At 35.2% G+C, this 25,729-nt stretch overlaps 1 protein-coding gene across 3 annotated transcripts in view; it reads left to right on the plus strand.

Annotated features, from left to right (window-relative positions):
• The window catches only part of LOC100774887 (CUB and sushi domain-containing protein 3), a 1,055,385-nt gene that overhangs the window by 740,047 nt on the left and 289,609 nt on the right, over nucleotides 1-25,729 (plus strand). For all 3 annotated transcript variants that reach the window (XM_027431430.2, XM_027431431.2, XM_027431432.2), the window contains 2 exons: nucleotides 5,195-5,364; nucleotides 15,990-16,146. In XM_027431430.2, coding sequence (XP_027287231.1) covers nucleotides 5,195-5,364; nucleotides 15,990-16,146 — 327 coding nt within the window. The remainder of the gene's footprint in view (nucleotides 1-5,194; nucleotides 5,365-15,989; nucleotides 16,147-25,729) is intronic.

A 25,729-nucleotide genomic window follows, 5' to 3' on the forward strand; every position in this document is an offset into this window, starting at 1 on the left:
ACTTAAATTATCTTTAAATCCTTTTTATTTGTTCAATGCCCAGGAATATATAAGCAGCATAAATTAGACTAGGTGTGTTTTAAAAAGGACACTAAATTACTAAACTGGGAAATGGAAGATGATTGTGAAAGAGTTAGGCATGAATATGATCACAACACATTAGAAGAAATTTAATTTTCACTTCTAATTTTTTTTTAAATTCAGACATTGTATCTGTGTCTTTTAGATAGTTTGGATAAGGATTTGTCTATATTATTGATCTCAAAAAACCAACTGTTTTATTCATCCTTTGTATTGTTCTTTGTTTCTACTATATTGACTTCAGCCCTCAGTTTGATTATTACCTAGCTTCTACTTCTCTTAGGTGTTTGCTTCTTATTGTCCTAGACCTTTCAGGTATGCCTTTGAGTTGCTAGTAAGAGAGCACTCTTATTTTTTATGTAGGCACTTAGTGCTGTGAACTTTTCTCTTAGCACTGCTTTCACTGTGTCTCAATAAGTTTGGGTATGTGTGCATTTATTTTCATTGAATTCTAGAAAGTCTTTAATTTCTTTCTATCTTGACCCAGTAGTCGTTCAGTAGAGAGTTGTTCAGTTTCAATGAATTTGTAGGCTTTCTCTTGTTTCTGTTGTAAACCCAGCTTTAAAACATGACCTAGTAGGATGCAGGAAGTTATTTCAATTGTTTTCATCTCCTGAGACTTGCTTTGTGACTCAGTATGTGGTCAGTTTTGGAGTAGGTTCCATGAGGTGTTGAGAAAGTATATTCTTTTGTATTGACATCTGTTAGGTCCATTTGGTCATAATGTCTGCTAGCTTCAGTATTTCTCTGTTGCGATTTTATCTGCATGACCTGTCTTTTGGGGAGAGTGGGGTACTGAAGTATCTCATTACCAACATGTAAGGGTCCATATGTGAATTCAGCTTTAGCAATGTTTCTTTACAAACCTGGGTACACTTGTGTCTTCAGCATAGATACTAAGAACTGCAATGTCCTCTCTGTGGATTTTTAATTTGATGAGTGCATAGGGTCCTTTGGTATTTCTTCTGATTAGTTTTTAAATCCCTTTTGTTATATATTAGAATGCCTGCAACAGCTTGCTTCTTAAGTCTTAGCTTGCTTCTTTGCTTGGAAAACCTTTTTCCAACACTTTACTCTGAGGTAATATATATTTTTGAAGTTGAGGTGTGTTTCTTGTATGCCACAAAAGGATGCATCCTATTTTTATATCCATTCTGTTAGTCTGTGTTTGTTGTTGTTGTTGTTTATTGTTGGAAAAGTGACTCAATTGATATTTACAAAATCAATGCCCAAGAACTGTTAATTACTGTTATTTGATGGTAGTGGTGATGTTGGTGTGTGTGTGTGTGTGTGTGTGTGTGTGTGTGTGTGTGTGTGTGTGTGTGTGCGTGCGCGCGCGTGCACGTGTGTGTGTGTGTGTGTGCTTCCCTTCTTCTGGTTTGCAGGTAAGAAATTATTTATTTCCTATATTTTAATGGGTGTAGTTAATCTCCTTTGTTGGAGTTTCCCTTCTCATATTTTCTTTGGTTTGGATTTCTACATGAAAATGTTTAAATTTGACTTTATCATAGAGTATCTTGTTTTCTCCATCTAGGGTGATTGAAATCTTTACTGGGTATAGTATCTTGGCCTAGCATTCATGGTCTCTTACAGTCTATAAGACATCTGTCCAAGCACTTCTGGATTTTAGAGCCACCATTGAGAAGTTGGGTATAATTCCAATAGGTCTAACTTATAGATCACTGGCTCCTTTTCCTTTGCAGCCTTTGACTGTATTTTATTGTGTGTTTCTTGTTTAGATTATTGTGTAGCCAGGGGACTTGGGACCTTTTTCCTCCTATTGGTTGCCTCGTCCAGCCTTGATCTTAAAGATCTGTGCCTCTCTGTACTGCTATGCTGTATTCCATTGATTTCTCTGAGAGGCCTGAACTGCTATGCTGTATTCCATTGATTTCTCTGAGAGGCCTGATCTTTTCATGAGGGAAACAGGGGCAGTGAATCTGGGATAGTGAAGAGCTTGGGGTGGGTGACTTGGAGGGATGGAGGGAAAGGAAACAGGTGTTTGGATGTGATATATGATAGAAGAATGAATGAACACAAAACAAATTCTCATGGAATAATGAAAACTATTTTTAAAACTTCTTGGCCTATTACTAAAAGGAGATACACATAACAGTTTCAAACATACAAGTCTGCATCATTATACAATAACCCCACTGTTGCCTATGAAACAGTAGGACACTAAAATATCTAAATGAAGAAATAAGATTATCGCATTATCATTAGGGACATAAAGAATTAATACGCATCTGCCCTCTAAATTTAATTAAGAATCTAAGTATTAAAATACTTGGGAGAAAACTTTGTGATTGTCTAAAAATCTCTGGTGAACCAATGCAGTATTAATACAGCTGTATCTAGAAAGCATATTAGAAATAATTCTTAAGAATTATCAATTTCATTAGTGTTTTACAATTCATTAGGTGCCTCATTAAATAATTAGTATCTGAGAAATGGTTATGTATCTTGCAATGTGTAATTACCATATAAAAGAAAGATTTCTAAAAATAATGTTTTTGATCACAGACATTTTTCTAATTTCCCAGCCAAACTACCAAAAATCATTTTGCTAGTTTACCTGAAAACATGTGACTGTGTATACGTAATAGATTATGCTCAGATTTTCCCAACACAGTAATGGAGATTAATGATGCAAGGTTTTGCCTGCTTATTCTATGCAAGAAAATCTATATTCTACGGGATTTGGAGCTTAGTGAGGTCACCACTATAGCAGTCACTCTTATTTCCAGAAGTCAGCACTTATCTCTCTACTACATCAATCCTGCTTGAGCTATATCTATCAATGTGTTAGTTTTTGTTCAGCAAATAAAATGCATTTCTAAGAATCCTAAAGTAAAATATGTCACATAAGTAGGATCTGTTTTCTACAGAAGTCATCAGAAACTCCAGTGTTTAGTGTAGGAACTGTATTGATACTTTGTACATTCTATGAAGGTCAACAAATATGCATTTTTTCTAACAATGTCCTTAATATTCAGTAAGTTACACCATTTGCTGTTATTTTTATAATTTAATTTGACATCCTTAAGGTCAAATTCAAGAAAGCAAACATTATAGTTTATCATTTAACATTCAAAACGATGCTCTGATTTTTTAAATAGAAATACGCTTCTATACTTTGAAGTAGTTCTTCAATTTGGGGCAAGAAAAGATGGCAAGCTTCATTATTTTATTTTGCTGGTATATGTGGTGTGAGGCCAAATATACTTTGTATACTTAAATTGTTCATAATGATTAGTGTGTTGGGATTTTGTATGCCTACAAAGGACTAAATTTTTTTTGTACCATACAGATAAGTGTTTATATGTACTTTGACTTGCACATAGACACAAACACAAACATGAAGCAAGATGTATTATTTTATTATAAGAATAGAAATATAAAGACAATAAATAACTTACCCAAGCCATATACGCAGGAAAAAAAATGGACCTAATTTTAAATTTAAGTCATTAAAGCCTAGTTAAAAAACTCTTAGTCACAAAAGTGTGAAATAAATGTAACAATATTTTGCATAGGAGAATGTATCTTTAAATTTTATGCTTTTAAGAAAATATATGCACTGTAGGTCTAACCACTACACACACCACACACATATGCACGCATGCACGCACCCACACAGTAGGTCTCCACAAGCACATGATGGGTCTAATAAGGTAGAAAGAAAGAGATGAAGCAGATTCAATAGCCAATGATTCTTCCCTAGGAGGATGCTCAGCTTTCTGTGGTACTCTACCGAGGCACGTTCTCTGTAGTTGATAGTGTCCTGGATGATGATGAACAGATTACCACTCGAGATACTAGAATTAAGTAGGAGTTCATTCAGGAAAACAATACAATTCGCCACATTGCATGCATGTTGTTTTTAAGTTTAATTTGTCATCCTTTCATTGGGCTACTGTGAATGCATAGAGCTAAAAGCAACCAGAAAGGTATTACTCTTTGGATACATTTAGATGTCATTAAAATACAAATCCTTCTGAACAATACATCGAGTAGTTTTTCTTCGTCTCGAGTTGTGAGTTCTCTGTGAAACTGCCATGAAGCAGCCTGTCCTCCTGCCTGGTTGGCTGTAAGCACTCAACACTCATTTTTACTGTTTCCCACCTGTGATTTTACTCTGCTTTTTCTTGGCAGTTTCAGTTCTTCATCAGTGTGTTTTTCTTTTGAATTTGTTTTTTAACGTGTGAGCATGGAGAAAGAAAGCATTTCATTATCTTTCATCTTCCTGTCTTCATCTTATACTGTTCCCAGAAAGAATTATATTAAAATCTTATTTCTAGACAAAAATGGCTTGCTGGTTTGTTTTTACCTCTTTAGTTAATTTTGAAGATTCAAATCCACCCTAAGGTATGATAATGAAGTCAGCAATTAAAGCAGAAAACCTAAGGCAAAGATTTCTAAAATACATTTTAAAAGTACAGACTTGTTAAATTCTGTAATATTACTGAAGGTCCTCTAGTTTAATATACTAAAAATCCCAGTTCCATATTTCCTCATATTTGGCATGTACAGTATGTATAGTTCTCTACACTGTTTTATAGAAATGCTTTATGCTAAGAAAAGTTGTATGGCTCAGACACACTAAATAGCTTATGCATTGGTAGATTTTTTTACTATTGTACAATTATTAAAAACTAAGTATTGTTTGAATTTCTTGAAGGAATGTTAATTACTGGGAGGAAAGCATCATCCAAAGCCTTTAAAGGCAAAATTAAGGAAGATGACATGAAAATTAATTTCTACATTAAAAAAATAAATTGAATCCATTTATGAGAAATCCACAAACTTAGGTGATTTATTGAAGATATTTTGCATTTTACTATTGTTTTGTATGACAGAAGATGCTAATATTTTGTGACAAGTACTCTAAATTCTCACAGGTAGGTGGGTCATCTCTAGAGACCTAGTTCTTTGTTCCCCTCAGTCATTCAGGAAACATTTGGTCCTCTAGAGCACAAAACTTTTCTGCACACAATATCCTATTAGGGTCTGGGCAAAATACAAAGCATTTACACTCCATACACAAACTTATTTGGAAAACGTAATGCCTTCTATTAAACTGTGTTTCAATATTCTGTTTTACCTGCAGCTGAATGCGGGGCTTCTGCTACAAATAACGAAGGAATTCTGCTTTCCCCAAACTACCCACTGAACTATGAAAACAACCACGAGTGCATTTACAGTCTTCAGGTTCAAGCAGGGAAGGGCATCAACATTTCGGCCAGAACGTTTCACTTAGCACAAGGAGATGTTTTGAAGGTAAGTGCACCAATGTGCTGTACGCTTATCATTACTATATTTCTCTAATGTGTTGACATTCATTTGTACATGTAATAAAATGTAAATTCATTCACACGCTCATAAGCCCCAATCCTACTGTTATTTTTGCTTCCAAAGATTTTTTTATGGTAAGAAATCATAAATTTTATGATATGTTTGTTCCATTACCATCAAAATAAGGAAACTTTATTGCAAATTATCTTATTCAATAAACATTAGATATTAAAAAAAACTAACATATGAATGACCATTTCATTAGGAAAAATCATAATAGTAACGTGTTTTATATCATAAGCTTTGTTGTTTTTAATAAGTGGTGACTTGTGTTGTAAGTTTGATATCTATTAAGAAAAATTATTATTTATTAGCATGTAAATAACTTATGATACAAGTTACTTTTGTGTATAAGTATACCTAATAAATCATTGTCAACTGAGAAAACAATACTTTGCCCATAATATTTAGTGTTAAATCTTTACATAAAATATTGAAATAATAAAACATCATTTTAAAGATTATATATGAATTGTTTTCAAGTTAGTGTTTAAATAGTTACTGATTTGCCTTCTGCAATACAAATGGTTTGGTAAATATGGATTATAACAATAGGTAATCAGATTAAAAATAATTTTACAACTGTAATGTTATATTGGAATATTTTAAGAAATGATTCATATTTTTCACCCTTAATATTTTCTTAAGCAAGACAAAGCATTTTTACACATTTTGAAACAAAGTTACATTTTCCATATTGACAGCAGTAGAAGACTTTTGTTAAATCTATGAATATTAAGTCATTGGTTATTTCTCATTTTAAAATCATATCATTGACAATATTTGGTAGTTTCCAATGTGTAAGATCTGTATAGATTTATGGAAAGATTTTTAAAGTGCACTAATGTATATAATGCTGATGATAATTATGGCTGTTTTGAGTATGCCCAGCAAGAAGTTCACTATAGCAAACATTTCAGCTCCAACTCATCATTCAGATTTTCCTGTTTAAATAATTTTTCCTGTCAACAGTCATGAGGCCATCAGTCAGATTCTCAGAATCGCAAATAAATAATCCTTGCAATATTAAAATCAACCAAATGCTTTTACGAAGAGTTGAAGTAGTGATTATTTTAGGCTAGCAGGGAGATATGTCAATGCATGAATGAAGTAAGTAAACCCAGCCATTGGGCAATACCACATCAGTAGCACTAATAATGCATTTATGAGATAAGCATCAAGAAGCCGTCTCACACCTACCTGTCTTGTTTACCACCTCTCTCTCAAAAAGAACTCCCTCATGTCCCTTTGTCATGAATAAAATGTGTCCATTCTTTTACATGCTAGATGAAATGTCTTATTTGGATAAAGTATATTTTATGTACCAGGTAATGCCTTTTACAAAGCAGAATATCCCGGACATCTTTCTCAGAGGACTTTTAATTAAAGTCTTCTATATTTGGAAGTCTCCAGTATTTGTGATAGGTCATACATTGAGAACGACAAGAGACCAGTGGTGAGCGACTCTCTGAGAGGATGGGGTAAAGAAAGATGAAGGAAGCCACGGGTTCTATGGTGCTGAAGCTTGTAACCTCTCTAATGACAGTGACCTGCAGGCACCAGTGCACTTGGGCATCACTGCTAGTCCTACTTTCCCAAGTGCAAATCTCATTTGTGTCTACCAGGTCTTAATACCAAATTCTCTTCTGGCATCAACCCAATAAGTACTTTCTGACTACCCAGTATAAGACAGTGATTTACACCAGAGTTCCATGTGAATGACTCATGACCGTTTGCCTCACTAATCATTCCTAACTCTCTCTTACCTATTTAAATCATGGAGCACGTCAATTTCTTTAAGCTTTGCCTCATTCCTGGAAAAGCCAGGAAACTACCTTTTCTTTTTCTAATGATTAGAGTCCTAGTGTAACTCAGCTCAGTTGATTAAAATGGTAGTCTCTGGCTTAGAAATCAGAAGCTAGCCCATTTCTTCTTGTCTTAATTCATCTTTCTAGGTTGCCTTGCATCTGAATGCAATGCACTGGGCTTTGTTGTTCTCAGTAGCCACAGGATATGGGGTTAATTCTGACAACTTCTTCCCTTGTCTCACTAGTAAACTGTAGTAACAGATAATGTATTGACTTCAATTATCTTTTATAGGAAGTGTTCAGTGTTCTTAGGTGTATAGAGCTAACAATGAACCCCCACTGTCTGATGGCAGAGTAACAACCAGAACTCCTATTTGTTTCTGGTTTTCCACAATGACTATACACTTCGTTTAGACAAAAATATAGCAGAGAGTATGAGGCAATGTTTTGTTGCTGTTGTTTGTTGTTTATCACAGCTTAAATGGAAGTTTAAATCTCACTTCCTGTGTAAAATGTAAGCTAAGTGAATGATTATGACCTCCTTAAGAATGCAATAAAGGTGGCTGGTGGTGGTGACACCTTTAATACAAGAACTCGGGAGGCAGAAGCTGGCAGATCTCTATGAGTTCAAGGACAGCCTCATCTACATACTCAGTTCCAGTAGAGCCAGAGCTACCCATAGAAACCCTGCCTTGAAAAACCAACTAATAATAATAATTATAATAATAAAATAACAATAATTATAATAATAAAAGGTGAGCTGAAATGACTCAATATTTACCAGTAATAAATATCTGGAAGATCTGTTTTCTTCCTTTTTTTAAACTTTTTTTCATGTGAAACACGGTCTCTCTGCATCCCAATATAATATAATATAATATAATAATATAATAATATTGTATGGTACGTATATCTTACATGAAAAGTTAATGTAAAATATACTTTTTCCAAATATGAAGCCTCATCAGGTATGGAAAAGTAATGGATGAACGTGAAGCTTCACAAAAGGCCAAGAAATAATTATTTTATTTTATTTTATTATTTATTATTTATTTTATTTTATTATTATTTTATTTTATTATTTATTATTTTATTATGGTGGTAAACAAGATTGGTAGGCATGAGGGAGGATTTCTTGACATAGAAAACATAAAAAAAAATATTTCTGATTGTTATTCTGCCATCAGACAATGAGTATTTCTTGTCGATTGTTAAAACTTAAGTAGAACTAGCTTGCATTGGTCTTATAAAACTCCACTTGCTTTTACCTCCCCTGGGCTGCAATTAAACTCCTGCACCACCAGGCTTGGCTATCTCTTACATTGTGTGTGTGTGTGTGTGTGTGTGTGTGTGTGTGCGTGTGCGTGTGCGTGTGCGTGTGCGTGTGCGTGTGCGTGTGCGTGTGCGTGTGTGTGTGTGTGTGTGCGTGCATGTGTGTGTGTGTTACATGTATGTGTGTTCATGGGTACACATGTGTAGATAGACTTACCTATTTACCTATATGCACATGTTTGTGGATGCCAGGGGTCAATGCTTGTGTCTTCTTCAATCACATGGATATCATTTGTTTTTCCAAATACATTATTCTTATTTTTTGAGAATATCATGCAAAGTATTTTGATCATATTTCCTTACTTTCTTCAATTTTTACCCAGTTCATTCTGTTTCTCCCAACCCCTACCAAATCAGTTTTCTCCTCTTTTTCTACTTTTTTTTTATTTTGTACTGATTTTCATGTGTGTTGCTTATATATTCATTATGAAGCATATTTAACCAACCATTAGCCAGTCCCTTAAAGAAAACGGAATTCCTCTAGTCCAGACACCATCAGCTGTCAATAGTTCCTCAGCTACAGATGGAGTCCAGTGAAGCCCTCCAACCCCCGTGTCAGAATGTTTGATCTTATGCAGGCCTCCTTCAGACCACTACAAGTGTTGTGAGTTCATGAGTGCAGTGGTCCTGTCTTGTCCTGATGACAGTGTGCTGGTGCTCCATGACCTCTGGGTCTTAACGTTCTTACTGCTCACTCTGTCACTAAAACCCCTGAGTCTTGGGGAATGGGTACAATACACATTGCTCATGTGTCTGAACACTCCCCACGTACTTCTTCTGTGCTGACCATCATACAGTGCACCAAGAAACTTCCCTGATGACTCTGAAAGTTTCACTAATCTCTGGAAAGTGATATCAATATAGAGAACCATTTATCCTAACAAAACAGTAGTAGTAGTTTCACCCATATTGCCAATGGAGTTTGAAACATTGGTTCAAGAGCATGTTTGCAATACCAGGCATGCGTTTGCTCCTATAGAACAGGTCTTAAATCCAACCAGAAAGCAGTTGTCGACTACCAATATAGGCTTACTATTGCAATCATGAATCTTTTTCGGGGAGGGCAGGGGTTCAAGACAGGGTTTCTCTGTATAGCCCTGGCTTTCTTGAAACTCATACTATAGATACACTAGGCTGGCCTCAAATTCAGTGATCCTCCTACCTCTGCTTCCAGGGTGCTGGGAGATAAAGGTGTGAGCTACCACTGCACAGGCTACCATGAATTTATCTTGCCCCAGCTGCTATTTCTCAGAGGGTCCAAGATGGATAAGACTAGCGATGACATCCGCCCCCCAGCAGCTTACAGAGAGCCCTTTCACTGCTATGATAACTAACTAGTGATTAGGAAGGAAACTTCCTGGTCGGTACCAGTTGGATTTATTAATGTCTTATAGACAATGTATATGGTGTCTTCAATAACAGGACTTTACCATCAAGCTCTGGCAGGTGACCAAGAGCAATGACAATAGCCTGTATTGGTTCAGGAAGTTTCTGAAATACCTTTGACCAGTGGAAGTCTCGCAAACATGGCATTGGGCTTTTTATTTGACAGTGTACATGTTAGGGAGGAGTATTATCCTCTATGGAGAGTAACTCAGGTATGCTAGAATGAGGAATGGGAATTTAGAGCCGAGAACAGATTGAGGTGACCAATAACTAACACTAGGATGTCTGAAAAAAGCCACAGAGAAAACTACTATTACATTTCATGTAAATGTCATATGAAATGATATATGTTATATAATTATATATATATATAATATACATATTACATATTCACATAATATATATAACATGTACTATATATATGTGTTATATAATGTATATATGCACAGACACACACAAACATATATATATATATTCAGATTGTGTATGTCTCTCTCTCACTGAACCTCTAGTTCAGCTATTAGTAGATTGCCTAGGCAAAAAGCTACAGGCTTTAACTTTTTCCACCATAGCCTAGCACTGGGGTTTAAGAAATATGAACATTCCACGTTTTTACATGGCTGTTGAATTCAAGTCTTCATTCTTGAATGCCAAATACCTTAGCAACAACTGACATCTCTCCAACCCTAATTATGAACATTATTTTAGATAAAATAAGAAAAGTTATCCACTGTCTGTATTACCAATGCTGTATGGTTCTCAAATTCCATTTATTTTACATATGCAAGTTGGGGAGTATCATGAGGGCTTGCTGTAACATACACAGATGATTGTTAAATATAGCTATTATTGTAGAGTAGGTTGTGGTAAAAAATTACTATTTAAAACTCATCATTGCCTTATTTTGAAAAGAAAAATGATATAAATATGAGTTATACTATCCTAAAAACAGTCTCTTGGAATATAGCCTAAAAATTCTAAGAACATTGTTTGGGAGCAAGCTTCTTAAAGAAGTCTTGACAAAACAGGCAAAAACCCAAGTGGATTCATCAAGCTAAAGTTTCTCACTGAAATGAAGTTATTCACTGGTACTCGTGAAAATGTATATTTGAGATAATTTCACAATTTCTCATAAAGGCAAGATTCAACCAAAAAGATGGTGGGAGTCCCTCTATCTCAATCCTGTGCAAGAGGAGAAACCTGTCATCACCTGGTCTTACCCAGTCAGTCTTCCAGTTATTTTGACCAATCTGATCTTCATTCTAGTTTTAATCACTTTCATTTTTAAAAAATATATATAGGAAGGTAACCTCCTTTTAAGAGTATTCCCTGAGATGTGCATAGAAACTGAACACAGTTACGATTCCTAAAATAAACCCTTAAGGGCAATTTACCCCTGACCAATTTACTGTGTTTACAATCTCATAGCAAACATTCTTTGTCATAGTGTCTTTTCCCAAAACCCCATTCAGTGACATCAGTTTGATATTGGCCACAAAATAATAATTCCACAGAATGTTGCAAGTACTGTCCAAAAAGTTTGGCCAAATTTGCTGTTTCCTTCACAAAGTAGCCTTAGGTTCTTAATGAGTGGGCTGTATCTTGGGTGTGCTACCACAAACAGCACCAAACATCTTGGAAACATTTTTGCTTATTATTAAATAATTAAAAATTAAATAATAATAATTAAAAATAATATAATTAAAAATTGCTCTAAATTTGGTAATGTCATTTCTCATGTATTTTACCAAACAGTAAGGTTGCTATAAAGCCATGCTCTATTTTAATATTTTCTGACTGTTCACAAAATATTCATGTACATTTTTCCTGTGATTAAGTTTCAGTTGTAATCAAATTTACATGGAGAAAGATTTGTCAAAAACAAAGTATTCTATAAAGATGCTATATAGAATTTGCAATATTGAATACTTCATATTTTATTTCTTTTGCAAAGTATGTGATATACTTCTCTGAAATCAGTTATAAGAAATGAGAGCCTAGCACCAAATTGGGCTTGATACCTGTAATCTTATTTGCTTGCCTTTTTTCTTTTTTGAAAGAGAGGAGGAGTCTGGAGTCTCCTTATGTTTGCCTAGACTTGCCTTGAACTCTTGGGTTGAAGTGATCCTCCTGCCTCAGCCCCCTGAGTAGCGTGTCCCACCTCTCTAGCTGACATCTGGTTTTCTAAATAAAATATTGTTGGAAGAAAGCCATGTTCACTCATTTACATATTGTTTGCTTTTTGCTGCAAGAACAAGACTGAGCAAAAGGTACTGAGGACACTCGGGGCCCCAAAGGCCTTAAATATTTATCTACCCCTCTCCAGAAAAGTTTGTCAACCTTTTACAAGAACATTAATTACTTAAAAAAAAAAAAAAAACTTATAACTGGGTGTAACTTGGACATACTTGCCAAATTTGAAATCTGGTTATGTAACATTTACCCACAGGTGTTCTCATAGGCTCATCACATATATTTGCCACATGGCCTGCTCTTCTCTCATAATCTTTTGTTACTTGTTCCTTCATTCAGAGGCACTCCACAGGCCAGATAGTGCCACCATTGCTAGACCTCATGAGTGAGTGCCTCCTTCACTCTGTCCCCTTGTTTGTCAGGAAAATGAAGCAAACTGTAACCAGGTATAGAGCATGCAAGTTTCATTGAAAGTTTAAGTCTTTCTATCATTAAATCTCTCAAAAATTAAACCCCTTATGAAAAGGTGAATTTTAGAGAGTCAAATAACCTCACAAAATTCATTTCCGAATAAACCTCAACATTTGCTTTAGTTTTGTTTACAACAGACAAACCTTTGGTGATAACTAAAATAGAAAGTTACTTTATGGCTTGGATTCCTCTGGGTGTCCACGTTACCACCCGTTAATTTCATAAGAGCTGCCTACCCAGCCTTCTGTATAATACCAATGACCTGTAGGAAAATCTATGTTCTTTGTTCCTGACAGAAAATAAAAGAAATACAGACCACTGTTGCTTAGTCATAGGTACTCAGCCCCACTAACTTGAGTTTCAGATGGCGCCTTCCTCTTTTTTCTCTTTCTGATTTCTCATGTTCCCTTCTGTGGAAATTTAAAATGCAAATAAGCCTTAAGAGCACACAGAGGGCATTGAGGGTTATAGACTGCATCAGTCACAAGTGCAGAGAGCAGAAAGGTCCTTCCTACAGCCGAATTCTGAATTTCTGTGTAGAAAAAAAAAAAAAAAAACAGATTTGGTTAATGTGGTTGGAACAGAATTTGTTATGGATCCTGAAATTTTTTAAAAGCTGCATTTGTGTATGATGTAAATTAAAATCTGCCTTTGTTTTATTCAGCAAGAATATTCAAAACCTAATGACAGGTAGATAATGCCCACATTTATCCCATCACTTAGTAGGCAAGGATAAGCCACTATCTCTTAGTTTGATGCCAACATAATCTCCACAGTGAGCTACCAGTTAGCCACTGTCAACAAAACAAAACAAAGAAAAAAAAATGTCAAAACTAAAAAAAAATAAATTTAAACCTCAAGAAACTAGAAACAAAATAAATATTCATTCTTCAACAAATTGCGTAGGTGAGACAAAGAGCAAGCGTAACACAGGCAACACCTTTAAAGTTGAAAGAACTTTCAACTTTAACGTGAAACTTTAAATTTGAAGATAATTTCCCAATCACTGGAGGAATCTTAAAGGTGCAACTGGTGGAAACTTCCTGTCCTAGGGGGAAAAAAAGCTTCTGATAGTTACACCAATGATTTTAAAATTTAAGATGTCACAAAAAGATATGAAAAGGCCCTAGTGACTACAGACAGCCTACCTGTTAGTAACAGAGTTGCATCGGAGGGTGGCCCAAAGTACAAAGGAATGAAGCCTATAAGAGATAATGGCAATATAGTTTGGGATGAATATGAAAAAGGAGAAATTTCAAGGTGAGGAAAAAAATAGACACTGGAAATTTAAAGACCCCAAATCTTCAGAGCTCTTCTAAGATATAAAGAAAATCTTTTTTTTTCTCCCCTGGGTTTTTCAAGACAGGGTTTCTCTGTGGCTTTGGAGGCTGTTCTAGAACTAGCTCTTGTAGACCAGGCTGGTCTCGAACTCACAGTGATCCACCTGCCTCTGCCTCCCGAGTGCTGGGATTAAGGGTGTGTGCCACCAACGCCCGGCATAAAGAAAATCTTGAATCTGCAGAATACCAAGGTGCTGTGTGCAAGAACACAGTGAAACTAGCAAACTAGACGAGTCCATGGGTTGAAAGGATTGCTGGGCCTCAGACTACCAAGGCTCTGTCCTGAGGGGCAGAGAGAAGGACAACAGTGTAAAAAGTAACAGATTTTATGTCACAGCAGCATGGGTCTTTAAGCTGAGTCAGGCTGTTCATTTTAACTAGGAACTAGTAGTTGAACTTTGGGGCGCATTAAGGGACATTCCTAGGAAACAAAAGCTGCCTTAGGAGATCTGCTTCTTTGGTAAACAGAAACCCACCTTTAGGCTTGTTTATCCAAAAACATTACTTCTGTTTACCCAACAAAAGTCCTTCTGTTTAGGACAATGTCACCTCCCCTGGCACTTGTGTTTGACCTTAAAGGTATATTATGCTATTTTTACTAAATCAGAAGGGTAAATAAAACCTTACAATACCTTTTTAAATTATCATGAACTTAATTTTAAAACCTAGGAAATGATAATTACAAAATTAAAATAGTATACAAGTATTTCTTTTAATTGTCTAATATTCTACAAAGGTGTCATAGTAACTTTCTATTGCTATGGTTATAAACTATGACCAAGACATAGTATAAAAGAGTTTATTTGGCATATAGTTTCAGGCATAGAGTTAAGTCCATGACTGTTATGATAGGGAGCATGGCAGTAGGCAAGTGGGCATGGCTTTGGAGTAGTACCTGATAGCTCATATCTTGAGACACAACTGTGAGGCAGAGAGATGAGGAAAACAGTGAACTGTGTGAATCATTTGAGAGCACAAATCTTACCCCCAATGACCACTTCCTCCAAAAAAGGCCACACCTCCCAATTCTTCCCCAATACATCCATCGGTGTTGGCCATTCTCATCCAAATTGCTACATTATGTTTTTTTTTTTTTAATCCAACATGGCATAAGTAAAATGTATCATACAGATAAACACATCAAATGAGATATAGCATTGTTATCATATTATCATAATCTCAGCACTGAGAAGAGAAAACCAAATAGGAGTCCAATGTGGTAAACCTTCAATAGCATGAACAGTAGAAGGAAGGACGTGAAATATATTATATTGTCACATAATTTGTCTTGTTTAACATTTATAATCACTGAATAATACACTTCCAAATTCTTTTTATTTTATTCTTTTATGATAGTTTTATATGCTTAGTTTTTGGGACTTATCCCAGGGATTTTTGCATGGTATGTATTGCATTGTAAACTACATGCCCTTTGCTAAATGTTTTTGTTTTTTTGTTATTTTCATTTTTCCAGACAGGGTTTCTCTTTGTAATCCTGGATGTCCTGGAAATAGCTATGTAGACCAGACTGGCCTAGAACACAAAAATTTGCTTACCTCTGCCTCCAGAGTTCTGGGATAAAAAGTGTGTGCCACCCAGTATTGACTCAATTAATACTTTTAAAATGTCAAAAATGAAACAAATCAACAAAAGGACAAAATTATGAAAACCATACTGGAAATAATTATATGTTTACAAAACTCCTACCAACCAACTTTGTAAACTACTTTTAAAGTAGTAGGTGTTTTAAACTTAAAATTATGTGTCATAAAAATTCTTGTTACCTTAGAAACCAGGTTACATGGTACTTTAAGTGTTTCTTGGAGTTTTTTTTCTAACTTCAGAATTTTTCATGTGAATTCTAACTTTCTGATTTTTGAAACTCGTTTATTTGATTGCTCTTCACTAATACCCACATAGGGACAAATCAAATAATCCCTGCTCTTCACAGATATACACACATACTTGGGAACTGGCTTCTTGGGTCACACTTAATTTTAATTATAAATATATTTTGCAGATTTATGATGGAAAAGATAAAACAACACATCTGTTGGGTGCTTTTACGGGTGCCTCTATGCGAGGACTGACACTCAGCAGCACTTCAAATCAGCTCTGGCTTGAGTTTAATTCTGACTCTGAAGGGACAGATGAAGGCTTTCAACTTGTCTACACCAGTAAGTATTTTTAAAAGATAAAACTTGCCAGCAATTATATTTTCTGCTAATTATTGCTTCTGGAGTTCACAATGCCAATTATTCTGTATTTCTATATAAAGCTTAACACAGTTTTGTTGTGTATGAAAATATTTTAACTTGTGTTCTCCATCTACATCTCTGTCATCTATCTACATGTATATAGTTTATTTTTCAGCTCTGCTAAGTTGTATTCACTTAGCCTTTGCTCTTTTTATTTTAGTCTTCCCTAGCTCCCTTTCCCCTACAAATTTTAAGGCATGACCTAATCTCCTGAGCATCAGTTGAACTATTGAACTTGAAGGTGCATTTCAAACCTCCCCCCACCCACCCCTGATGCTTACTTACCTAACCCTCTGAGCCAGAGATGGCATGCATTCTAATGCTTTCAAAAAAAATGGGCAACTACTGTAGCGTTTATGAAATTGCTTTCTTTTTAAACTTCTTTGCAAACAGATTATGCCTAGATCTCCAAGAGACCATTTCTCTTGAGTTTGTCATTGTGTGTTGCATGTGAATTGCATCTTTCTACTTCTACATGGAAAATTATGATGTAGTCTGAATACTGGCTTAACAGAACATTTTGATACCTGAAGAAGTTTCAAATAGAGAATGTGTTAAATATAAAAGGAAAAAGTGTTAAGCAGTGGGGCCTCTAGCAGATAACTCACACTTAAGAACACTTGCTGCTCTTAAAGAGGTCCAGGTTGGATTCCCAACACTGACATTCTGGCTAACCAGCATCTATCTGTAACTACTGTTCTAGGGGATCTGATGGCTGTTCTAACCTCCTAGGCACTCCCCAGCATCACAGGCAGGCAAAACACAAACAAAGGGGAAAGAAATATATCCCTTAAATGTTTAGAAGCATTAAACAAATTGGTAATTAAAGAACATATACTTAAAGAGTTAAATAGATAAGAGAAGTTGAAGACCTTGCTTTGATGCTTAAAACTTTATGTCTAGTAATGTTCAAAGTCTGCCTCACAGACCCAAGTTTGGTGTTCATGTGTCCTTTACAGTTATTCCACTTTTTCTGCAAGTGTAATATTGAGGAAATCGCAGCTTTCATTATTAGAGGAGTATTGAAAGACACACATTGCATCCAGGTTATTCTCGTATGCTCAATTCAGCTCACAATTGGTCTTTGATCACAAAAAGAACATGTTGGTGCCTTTATTAGTTAGTAATAGTCACTCTCTATTCCATTGTTGATTTTCTTTGCTTAGTATTTGTTTGAGTATTTGGGCTTTAATTATCATTATATACTTAATATAAGTGATCAACACTTTTTTTAAAGACATACAATGCATTTTACTTTACCCATTTTAATAGGAAATTTGTTGCACACTTACTAAAACTAGCAAACCAACTTTTGACTTCAAGTAATGGAAAACTAATTCTGGTTTAAACTGAAAAGCTAGGGTTTCTTTATCTCATATAAAAATGCAAGAGGAAAGAGATCTAAATTCAAAACTGTTCAACTTGACCAACCACTATTTTTTTTCATCCTAACCTATGCAGTATCATCGTTGGAGGCTCATTTATGTCTTCCAATATGCTGTTACAAGGTCACAGTCTAGTTACTGCTTGGACATACTCAAGGTTTCCTCAAGGTTGGATGAAATGAGAAGCAGATATTACTAGTCACATATGCCTCTTTCACTATGATTGAAAACTGTTTCCTGGAAGCTCTGGAAGAAATTCACCTATCTTTAATCCCAAATTGGAAGATTAATTACTTTTTATATTAAACAATTTTGAATTAGCCTCACGCCATCATAATATGCTTGTATGATACCTGAAATCAAAATGGAGTTTCATTTAGTAAGGAATAAGTTTTTGACGAAGTAACTATATAATGTAATATGCAGCAGTCACAGATAACTCTTTCGAAAAAACTGAATTTGGTGATATTGTTAATGATTCCATTCCTCCTGTTCCCAGGGCCTATCTCTTTCATTGTATCATATTCTCTTCAAAGTAATGATTGCCAATTACTCTGTTTCTTCAGAAATCTCAACCTTCCTCCAAGGCAGTGCTTCTCAATGTTCCTGAGGCTGTGACCCCTTAACGGGGTTCTTTGTATTGTGGTGACCCCCCAACCATAAAATTACTTCATTTATACTTTATAATTGTAATTTGATTCTTGTCATGAATTGTAATATAAATATTTGATATACAGGATAACTATTATCCACCCCCTGTGGTAGTTGTGACACACAGGTTGAGAACCACTTAGCTAATTAAAGGTTGAGAAATAAAGAGGCAGACTTCCGGGGGTTTGAGACAGCAGTTTCATTGTTGGCATGTTTCTGAGGAGAAATCTAAGAAGATATACCTGAGTTTCACATAGTGTATACAGATATGGTTCAAGGGAAGTTCCATTTCTTTCTAAATTCTAAAGAACCAGACCAGAAAGTAAGCTCATCACTTTCTTCTCAAGAATGCATTGGCCAATTTGTGCTTCAGAAGTTGAATTATTCTGCCTTTATTTTGCAAATCATTATCAGAAATTGACTTGGTTCTGGTGTCATTCTTGTTTCAGGAAGTCACCAAACTTTCATCATTAAAAGCAGTCTTCATTACAAATCCTTCGGACATTTCCTATGTAGTTACTTTTAGTCAGTAAAAAGGAAACCATTGTTTTTTGATAAAGATTCATGCCATTTAGGTGGGTTGTATTTTGTCAAAAGCTGACCTGGGAGATGTCCAGTATGTGAATACAACTGGGTTATATGATATTTGGCCATTTCCTCTTCTCATTTTCTTCACTAAAAGCCCCACAGCAGAAATGGCTATTATCCCAAGGGAAAACTTGAAATACATTTGGATTCACTTAGCCTTCCAGTTTTGTTGCTTGAAATGATTCAATATCCTCAGAGAGCATAGCCATTCCAAATGTCATGTTCTCATTAAAGACAGGCAGGGGCTAATTTTTAATGCCTTCTCTTGTATACTAGCTTTATGAATGTACTAAAATTAATCTATTTAGACTCTGTAATGTGGTTACAAACATGTTATTGGCGATGCTAACCATGAACACTAATCAGATGACCCATCAAGTTTAACTTTATTCTTAGTGCGTAATTTACTTAATGCAAATTTGAGTAGGAAATAAGTAGATTACATGGAAGAGAGAGAGGTTCCATATGGTTGCATGTCCTCAAAACCACTGGGCAGGCACGTTTGCCATTTCCTTACTTCTTTAAATACTCAAATTAAGCAAACCATGGAGGAAGTACTGGCTAATGGTGCATTATATAGTACCAAGTTCTCCAAGAAGATTTTGAGAGTTTGTAATTTGCGTAAAACACAACATATTTCTTTGGCCTAAATAATAAAGGAGTCATTATTATTTTCATAATTTCATATTAGATAAGCTTTAATTTACATACCTACTAGCATTCTGTACATTGTATAAACTTTATCTCTGACATGTCAGAGTTCTAACAGTGCTTATGAAAACTTAGAGTAGTTCAGAAGATCATTCTGCCAAAGAATAGCTGTGTTTCTAATGCATAGAAAAAGACAATTAAAACAAGATATTTAAGAACAAAAAATCTGTCAAGTCAGCTACACCTTCCAATGATGTTATTACTCCAAGAACAGTTATAAGCCAAAATGTGATGCTGGCAGGTAGCTGTCTATTTCAGATGCTTTGAACTCCCAGTTTGCTCAAAGGCAGGAGTTACTTTCCACATTGTAGTTCCTTCACAATTCTAAAGTCTACAAAACCATCTAACTGATTGAATATCAGCTGTTCAAACTCATAACCACTGAATGACTGTAATTTCCTTGACCAAGTACTAGTTGTTAGTTAAAAGTCAACAACCACAAAATTCTCTACAGGGAAAACTTTGATAAATAGAAATGAGATGTGTTATAAGAAGACATTTGTGTATAAAAAAGAAAAAGTAGTCAGGGAAAAGTATTTTGCAAGCCAACAACAAAAATATGGGCAAAAGGCAACTTTACAAAGAAGGAACATAAGTGAGAAATAAAATTAAGAAATTAAAATTATACTAAAGAATATTAGTGTGTATTGATAAAATGAATAGAAATTTTTAAAGCTGCAGAATATTAAATGTTAATAATAATTATCAGGTGATGAAATTCAAATATGCTAGGAACTATTGATTGAAGAAGTCAGATGGGAAAGAATTTGGCAATACACAGTAAAGTTTAGTTTTTAGAGGTTTTGAGAATACCAATTATATACTATAGTGAAATACCAAAATTCTGATGATAGAACAAAATTAATAGTGCATGTGGAATAACGCCATGTGAATTTTTGTTCTATGAATACACAGTATCATTAATAGCAGCTCTTAGTATCATGCCTGGCAGATGAAAATTTAGGAAAGTTTCCCAGTAACTAGTTTTTACATAGAACTTCTTGGGTAGAGTTCACACTATCATCAATAAATAGAAAAAAAAGTATTCCCTAAAAGTAATTGAAAATGAAGAGTTATAATTGTTTTTATTTAAAAACTTGAGTAGATTTGAAGTTTTAAGGGAAAATCTGTGTATGGTAGCATTCTCAAGATATGGTCATAGTCTCACAGTTTATACAGTTTATTTAGTGATGAGTATACATGTTTATTCACTGAATGCTGAAATGGAATGCAATTTCATTCTTCAAAATTCTCTCCTTGTTCCCTCTTCACTCTGTTATGTCTATAACAAATGCAAGCATCATACCTTATGTGTATAAGCGTGAAGTATTTTTTTAATTAAGAGGGGAAAACTTCACAATCTTATTATTTAAAATAAACTATACTATATCAGTAGCTCAGTAGTAGAGTGATTGTTTGACATGTTATATCCCTAGAAACATGAAAATTAAATTTTACATTCAAGAAAAAGAACAAATACAGAAAAGACTTCTAAAACAAGGCTGCTTTTCAAGTCCAATATCCTAAATGGCAATTAGAACAAATTATTAAATGTTTAAATTTTATTTAAATTTTTATATACTATGGTTTTTATATTTTGTTTCTTCAACATTATTTATCTACTCCTTTTGTTTCCTCTAAACCCACTCATACACCCTTTATTGCTCCCTTTCAAATTCATGCCTTCTCTTTAATTACTGTTGTATGCATATTTATATGGAGAACCGTATTCCTAAATATAACCTGCTCCATCTGGATGCTGTCACTTTTCAAGGATGACCATTTGATATAGCATAAGCAATTTGGGGGCCTTTCCCTGGGGAAGATAGATGGTTTCTCCCACTCTGAACGATCCTTCATTGTCTATAGTTCTTTGTGAAGGCTTGATGCCTTGAAGTCTTTCCTCTCCCTGTGTTGAAGTTTCTGTCATTGTTGTCCATGCTCAGCTCACCTTTGACCAGTCAATTTGGTGAGACCTTGTATGTGTAGCTTCTGACATTACCAGAAGACCCAGTCTCACAACAAACTCTCAGATGCACGGTCTCTCACACGCTTTCCACCAATACTTCTCTACAATACTCTCTGAGCCTCAGGTATGGGAGTTGTCTTGTATATGTATCCACTGGGACTAGGTTCCACAATTGAATTTTAATTGGTTGTGGTTTTCTGTGATGGTCTCCCTCTATTATATAAAAGAAGCTTCCCTAATGAGAAGTGTGGACTAAACTTTTTTGTAGTCATAAGGACAAATATTTAGAGGGTAGGTAGGGATTATATTTGTTTAGTAAAGTGATGGTTGTAGATTCTCCTCCAAGTCCTTGACTTCAAAAACACAGGGTATTTGCTGAGATTTCTGGTACTAGTCATGATTTCCATGTTCTTGGGTTAATCTTAAATCCAATTAGAAAGCTGTTGCTTACCAACAAGTTACTTTTGACACTGCTTCACCCTTAGGGTTCTCATGCCATGCTGGTCTTTGTAGTGGTTCACAGGCATCATAGCTGGATGGGACTGTTTGTTACTTCCCTGATTTCAAATTTTGTATTGTGTATTTATATTAATTTTGTATTGTGTATTTGTATTAATTACAACAGTAATTAAAGAGAAGGCATGAATTTGACAGGGAGCAATAAAGGGTGTATGAGTGGGTTTAGAGGAAACAAAAGGAGTAGATAAATAATGTTGAAGAAACAAAATATAAAAACCATAGTATATAAAAGTTTGAATATATTCTTTTCAGTCAACTTCTTTACCAATGCCTCCCATTTCTTCCTTACCTGCCTAGGACCCCAACTTCATGTTCTTGCACTCCTTAAAAAAAAAAAAAAGAAGGAAAGAACGAAAAAAGAAAGGAAGGAAGAAAACTCAAATAAAACAAATATTAATAATTATAAATATTAATTTCATTTATCTTCTTCAATTAAATATAGTTTCAAGGTACATATTATTCTAATGAATTCAGTTACTATTCATTTTCCAAACTAAAGACTGCTCCCCCCCTTTTTTTTTTCCAGAGTATGCATTTCTCTGTGTGGCTTTGTAGAGCAGGCTGGACTCAAACCCACAGAGATCCGCCTGCCTTTGCCTCCTAAGTGCTTGGATTAAAGTTGTGTGCCACCACGCCCGGCTCACTAAAGACCCCTTTATGTAGTAATTTGATAGTTATTATTCCAGGTACTATGCTGTTCATAGCCTCAACTACAGTAAGGGAAGGGGGAGGTTTCTTTAAAAAAAAAAACCCTAGCAAATACACTGAGATGATGTGTAAGATAAAAGTTACAGAAACCACAACAATACAAGTTCATTGCTGATTCCCATGTAGACTTGTTCTTTTTGAGAGTGCCTTGTTCCAGGTCACAAAAGCAAGAGGGGCTGTGTACATTAAATTAAATAAATGGTTATAATTAGCCTGATCTGTTCCTTGTATGGCCAGCACTCCATTAAATTTATGCTTTTGTGTATATGCAAGAGAGCCAGCTCAATTTTCAATAACGGTTATTAAATGCCATTGCCCTTCATGAAACACTTCCCTCAGTAATTCTAATACTAGTTCATATGGCCCAATTCCATATAAATATGAAGGGCAAAGGCAAAGGAAACCAAAAATATAAAGAATAGTAGACCATAAACTCTCACAAAACTTTTTGAAGTAGATTTTATTATGCTTTGCATATATAAATGCATGCAAATTGTACTATATTGCTAAGATATGTGGACAGATAGTAAAATGTGCATGAGAACAACCTGATTAACATATTAAAAGATTTCAGGGGGAAAAAAGACTACAGAAAAAAAGGTGGGATTTATTTGATTTTACAATATTTATTTCTTCTTAAATGCTGCTATTATTATTAAGAATCAGTTAATGTGGCCTTGATATGAATGCTGACCTGAAAGAAATGAAGTCCAATATTAGAATATGAATTGTCTATGTAATTTATTAGGTATTTTGTCAAAATGTCACAGATTTCAAAGACTACCTTAAAATAAATCGGAAGTAAACACATCTCTTCAATGGTGAGAAGATGAGCTCTGAGATGAAGTTATATAGAAAATCTGAAGCAGTAGACAGTGTTAATTATGAGTTCAGTGTGCGCTCTGTAAACTTTTATTTCATCACAGTATTAAGTTCAACTAGCTCTGGTGAATACTAGTCACATATTTGATGCTTCATTCTAGTCTTTATTTAATTGTCAGTTGCAAGTGTTTGGGCTTTCGGTGAAAAGACTGGCAGCTGAACGGTTGTGTAAAATTTAAGACAGTTCTGAATATTTATGAAAGAGCAACAATGCGTGTAGCAAATTGAACTAAATTATGTTGTACTCTGTTGCTTCTACAGTATTGTCTGCCTGCGTGGTCTCTCTATAAAGAAATTCTTTATAATGTATCTTCATTTGCAAGAACATCTCCATTCAGTGTCCTCACCAGCAATCCCCCCCACAGTCACACTCACAGAACGTACATATTAAGGAAAAATGAGTTTGATAAGAAATCTGGAAAACAAAGCTTGATTTCCATTTGATTTGACAAGAAATGTAAGATAAAACTGGAGAGGGGCGACATCTGAAATCCCAAGCAGAAGACTCTAGGCTGGTAGGAAGGATACAAACTTGCCACTTTCGATCAGAGATACTTTAAATATGGTATTAACTATGCAGATCATAGCAAAGTAAAGTGTCCCTGAAAATCCAGGTTTCACCTCTGCGTGTCTTATTTGAAATACTCATTTTCTTGACTCTATGCAGGTGGATTTCATTATTCCTGCTATGATGGGAGCCAATGACTTCTTTTGTAATTCTCCTTGAAGATGCTTACTTACGTTTTCAAACCCACGAGACTGCCACAAGCTATTTCATAGACAGGATCCTTGAAGCTTTTATTTTTTCAATTTTATCTCCAAATTCACTTTTGAAACAATCAGTCTGACTTTAATTAACTCCCCTCTAGATTGTTCTTCTAAATCCTTACTCATTAACATCATTGGACATCTCATATGTGCCAAGATTTGTCCTGGGTAGGTACTGTAGAAAGAAAGAAACAATACCAGACAGTAGAGAAGTAAATAAAGAAACAAAAGCTTTTATATGAAGTCAAATGTGCACAACTGTCTTTTGGCTTGAATGATAAGAGAACCATTTAAATTTCCTAGGAGAGACCATGTTCCTTTATGGTTTCTGAGCCTAGCTCATTAATAGCAGTAACTCAGCACTTGAGATATACAAGATTTCTGTTGGTAAATATACAAGCATTAAGTATGTTCTGACACTCTGGCAATTCAATAGTGTGAATTAAAATTTTTTACACTGGTGATTAGTATGTCACAGGCATGAGGACAGGGAATTCTGCCAGCCAGTGGTGTCAAACACCTTTATTCACAGCACTCCAGAGGCAGATGCAGATCTTTGTGAGTTCAAGGCCATCCTGGTCTACAGACCTAGTTCCAGAACAGCCAAGGCTACATATACAAAAAATCTCTGTCTCAAAAACACCAAAACCAAGCAAACAACAAACAAAAACACCACAAAACAAACAAAAGAAAAAGCAAATAAGCAAACAAAAACAACAGGGAAGTCCTATTATCCCTTCCTGTGATTCTTACAACATTGCTAAAGTTCTCTGGAATCTTTACTTACCTTCACTGATGCATTATCAAGGACATTCATTATTATAAATAAAAAAAGCAGACAAAAAGACATATTAGCAAGGTCCAGAAGGGCACAACTGCCGTAGCTGCTATTCCTACAACCGTTCCAGCATGTGGTGAATTCATCCAACAAACAGGAAGCCTCGAGACCCTCTCGATAAGATTTTGATGAAAATTCCATTGCATGAGCCCGATTGATTGTGTCACTGACCAAGGGTAACCCCCTAGACTCTCAGTGTTAGATTTTTGTTTAAATTAAAGATGAAGAAGAGGAGGAAGACACAAGATGAGACACAGGATGAGACATATTAGACACATTAAGCAGTTTATTATAGGCTTGGCAGAGTAGGGAGACTAAGAGAGAAGAGAAACAGGGTAAATGGCTGACCACCATGGCCGGTCGCCATAGAGAGAGAGAGAAGAGAAGCAGAAGCAGACAGAGGAGAGGAGAAGGTTAGAGAGTGTAGAGGGAGAAGTGTAGAGAGAGGGTAAACGGGCAGGGATCTATCTTTTAAAGGGGTCT

The sequence above is a fragment of the Cricetulus griseus genome, chromosome 10, assembly GCF_003668045.3.
Source record: "Cricetulus griseus strain 17A/GY chromosome 10, alternate assembly CriGri-PICRH-1.0, whole genome shotgun sequence".
Taxonomy (NCBI): Eukaryota; Metazoa; Chordata; class Mammalia; order Rodentia; family Cricetidae; genus Cricetulus; species Cricetulus griseus.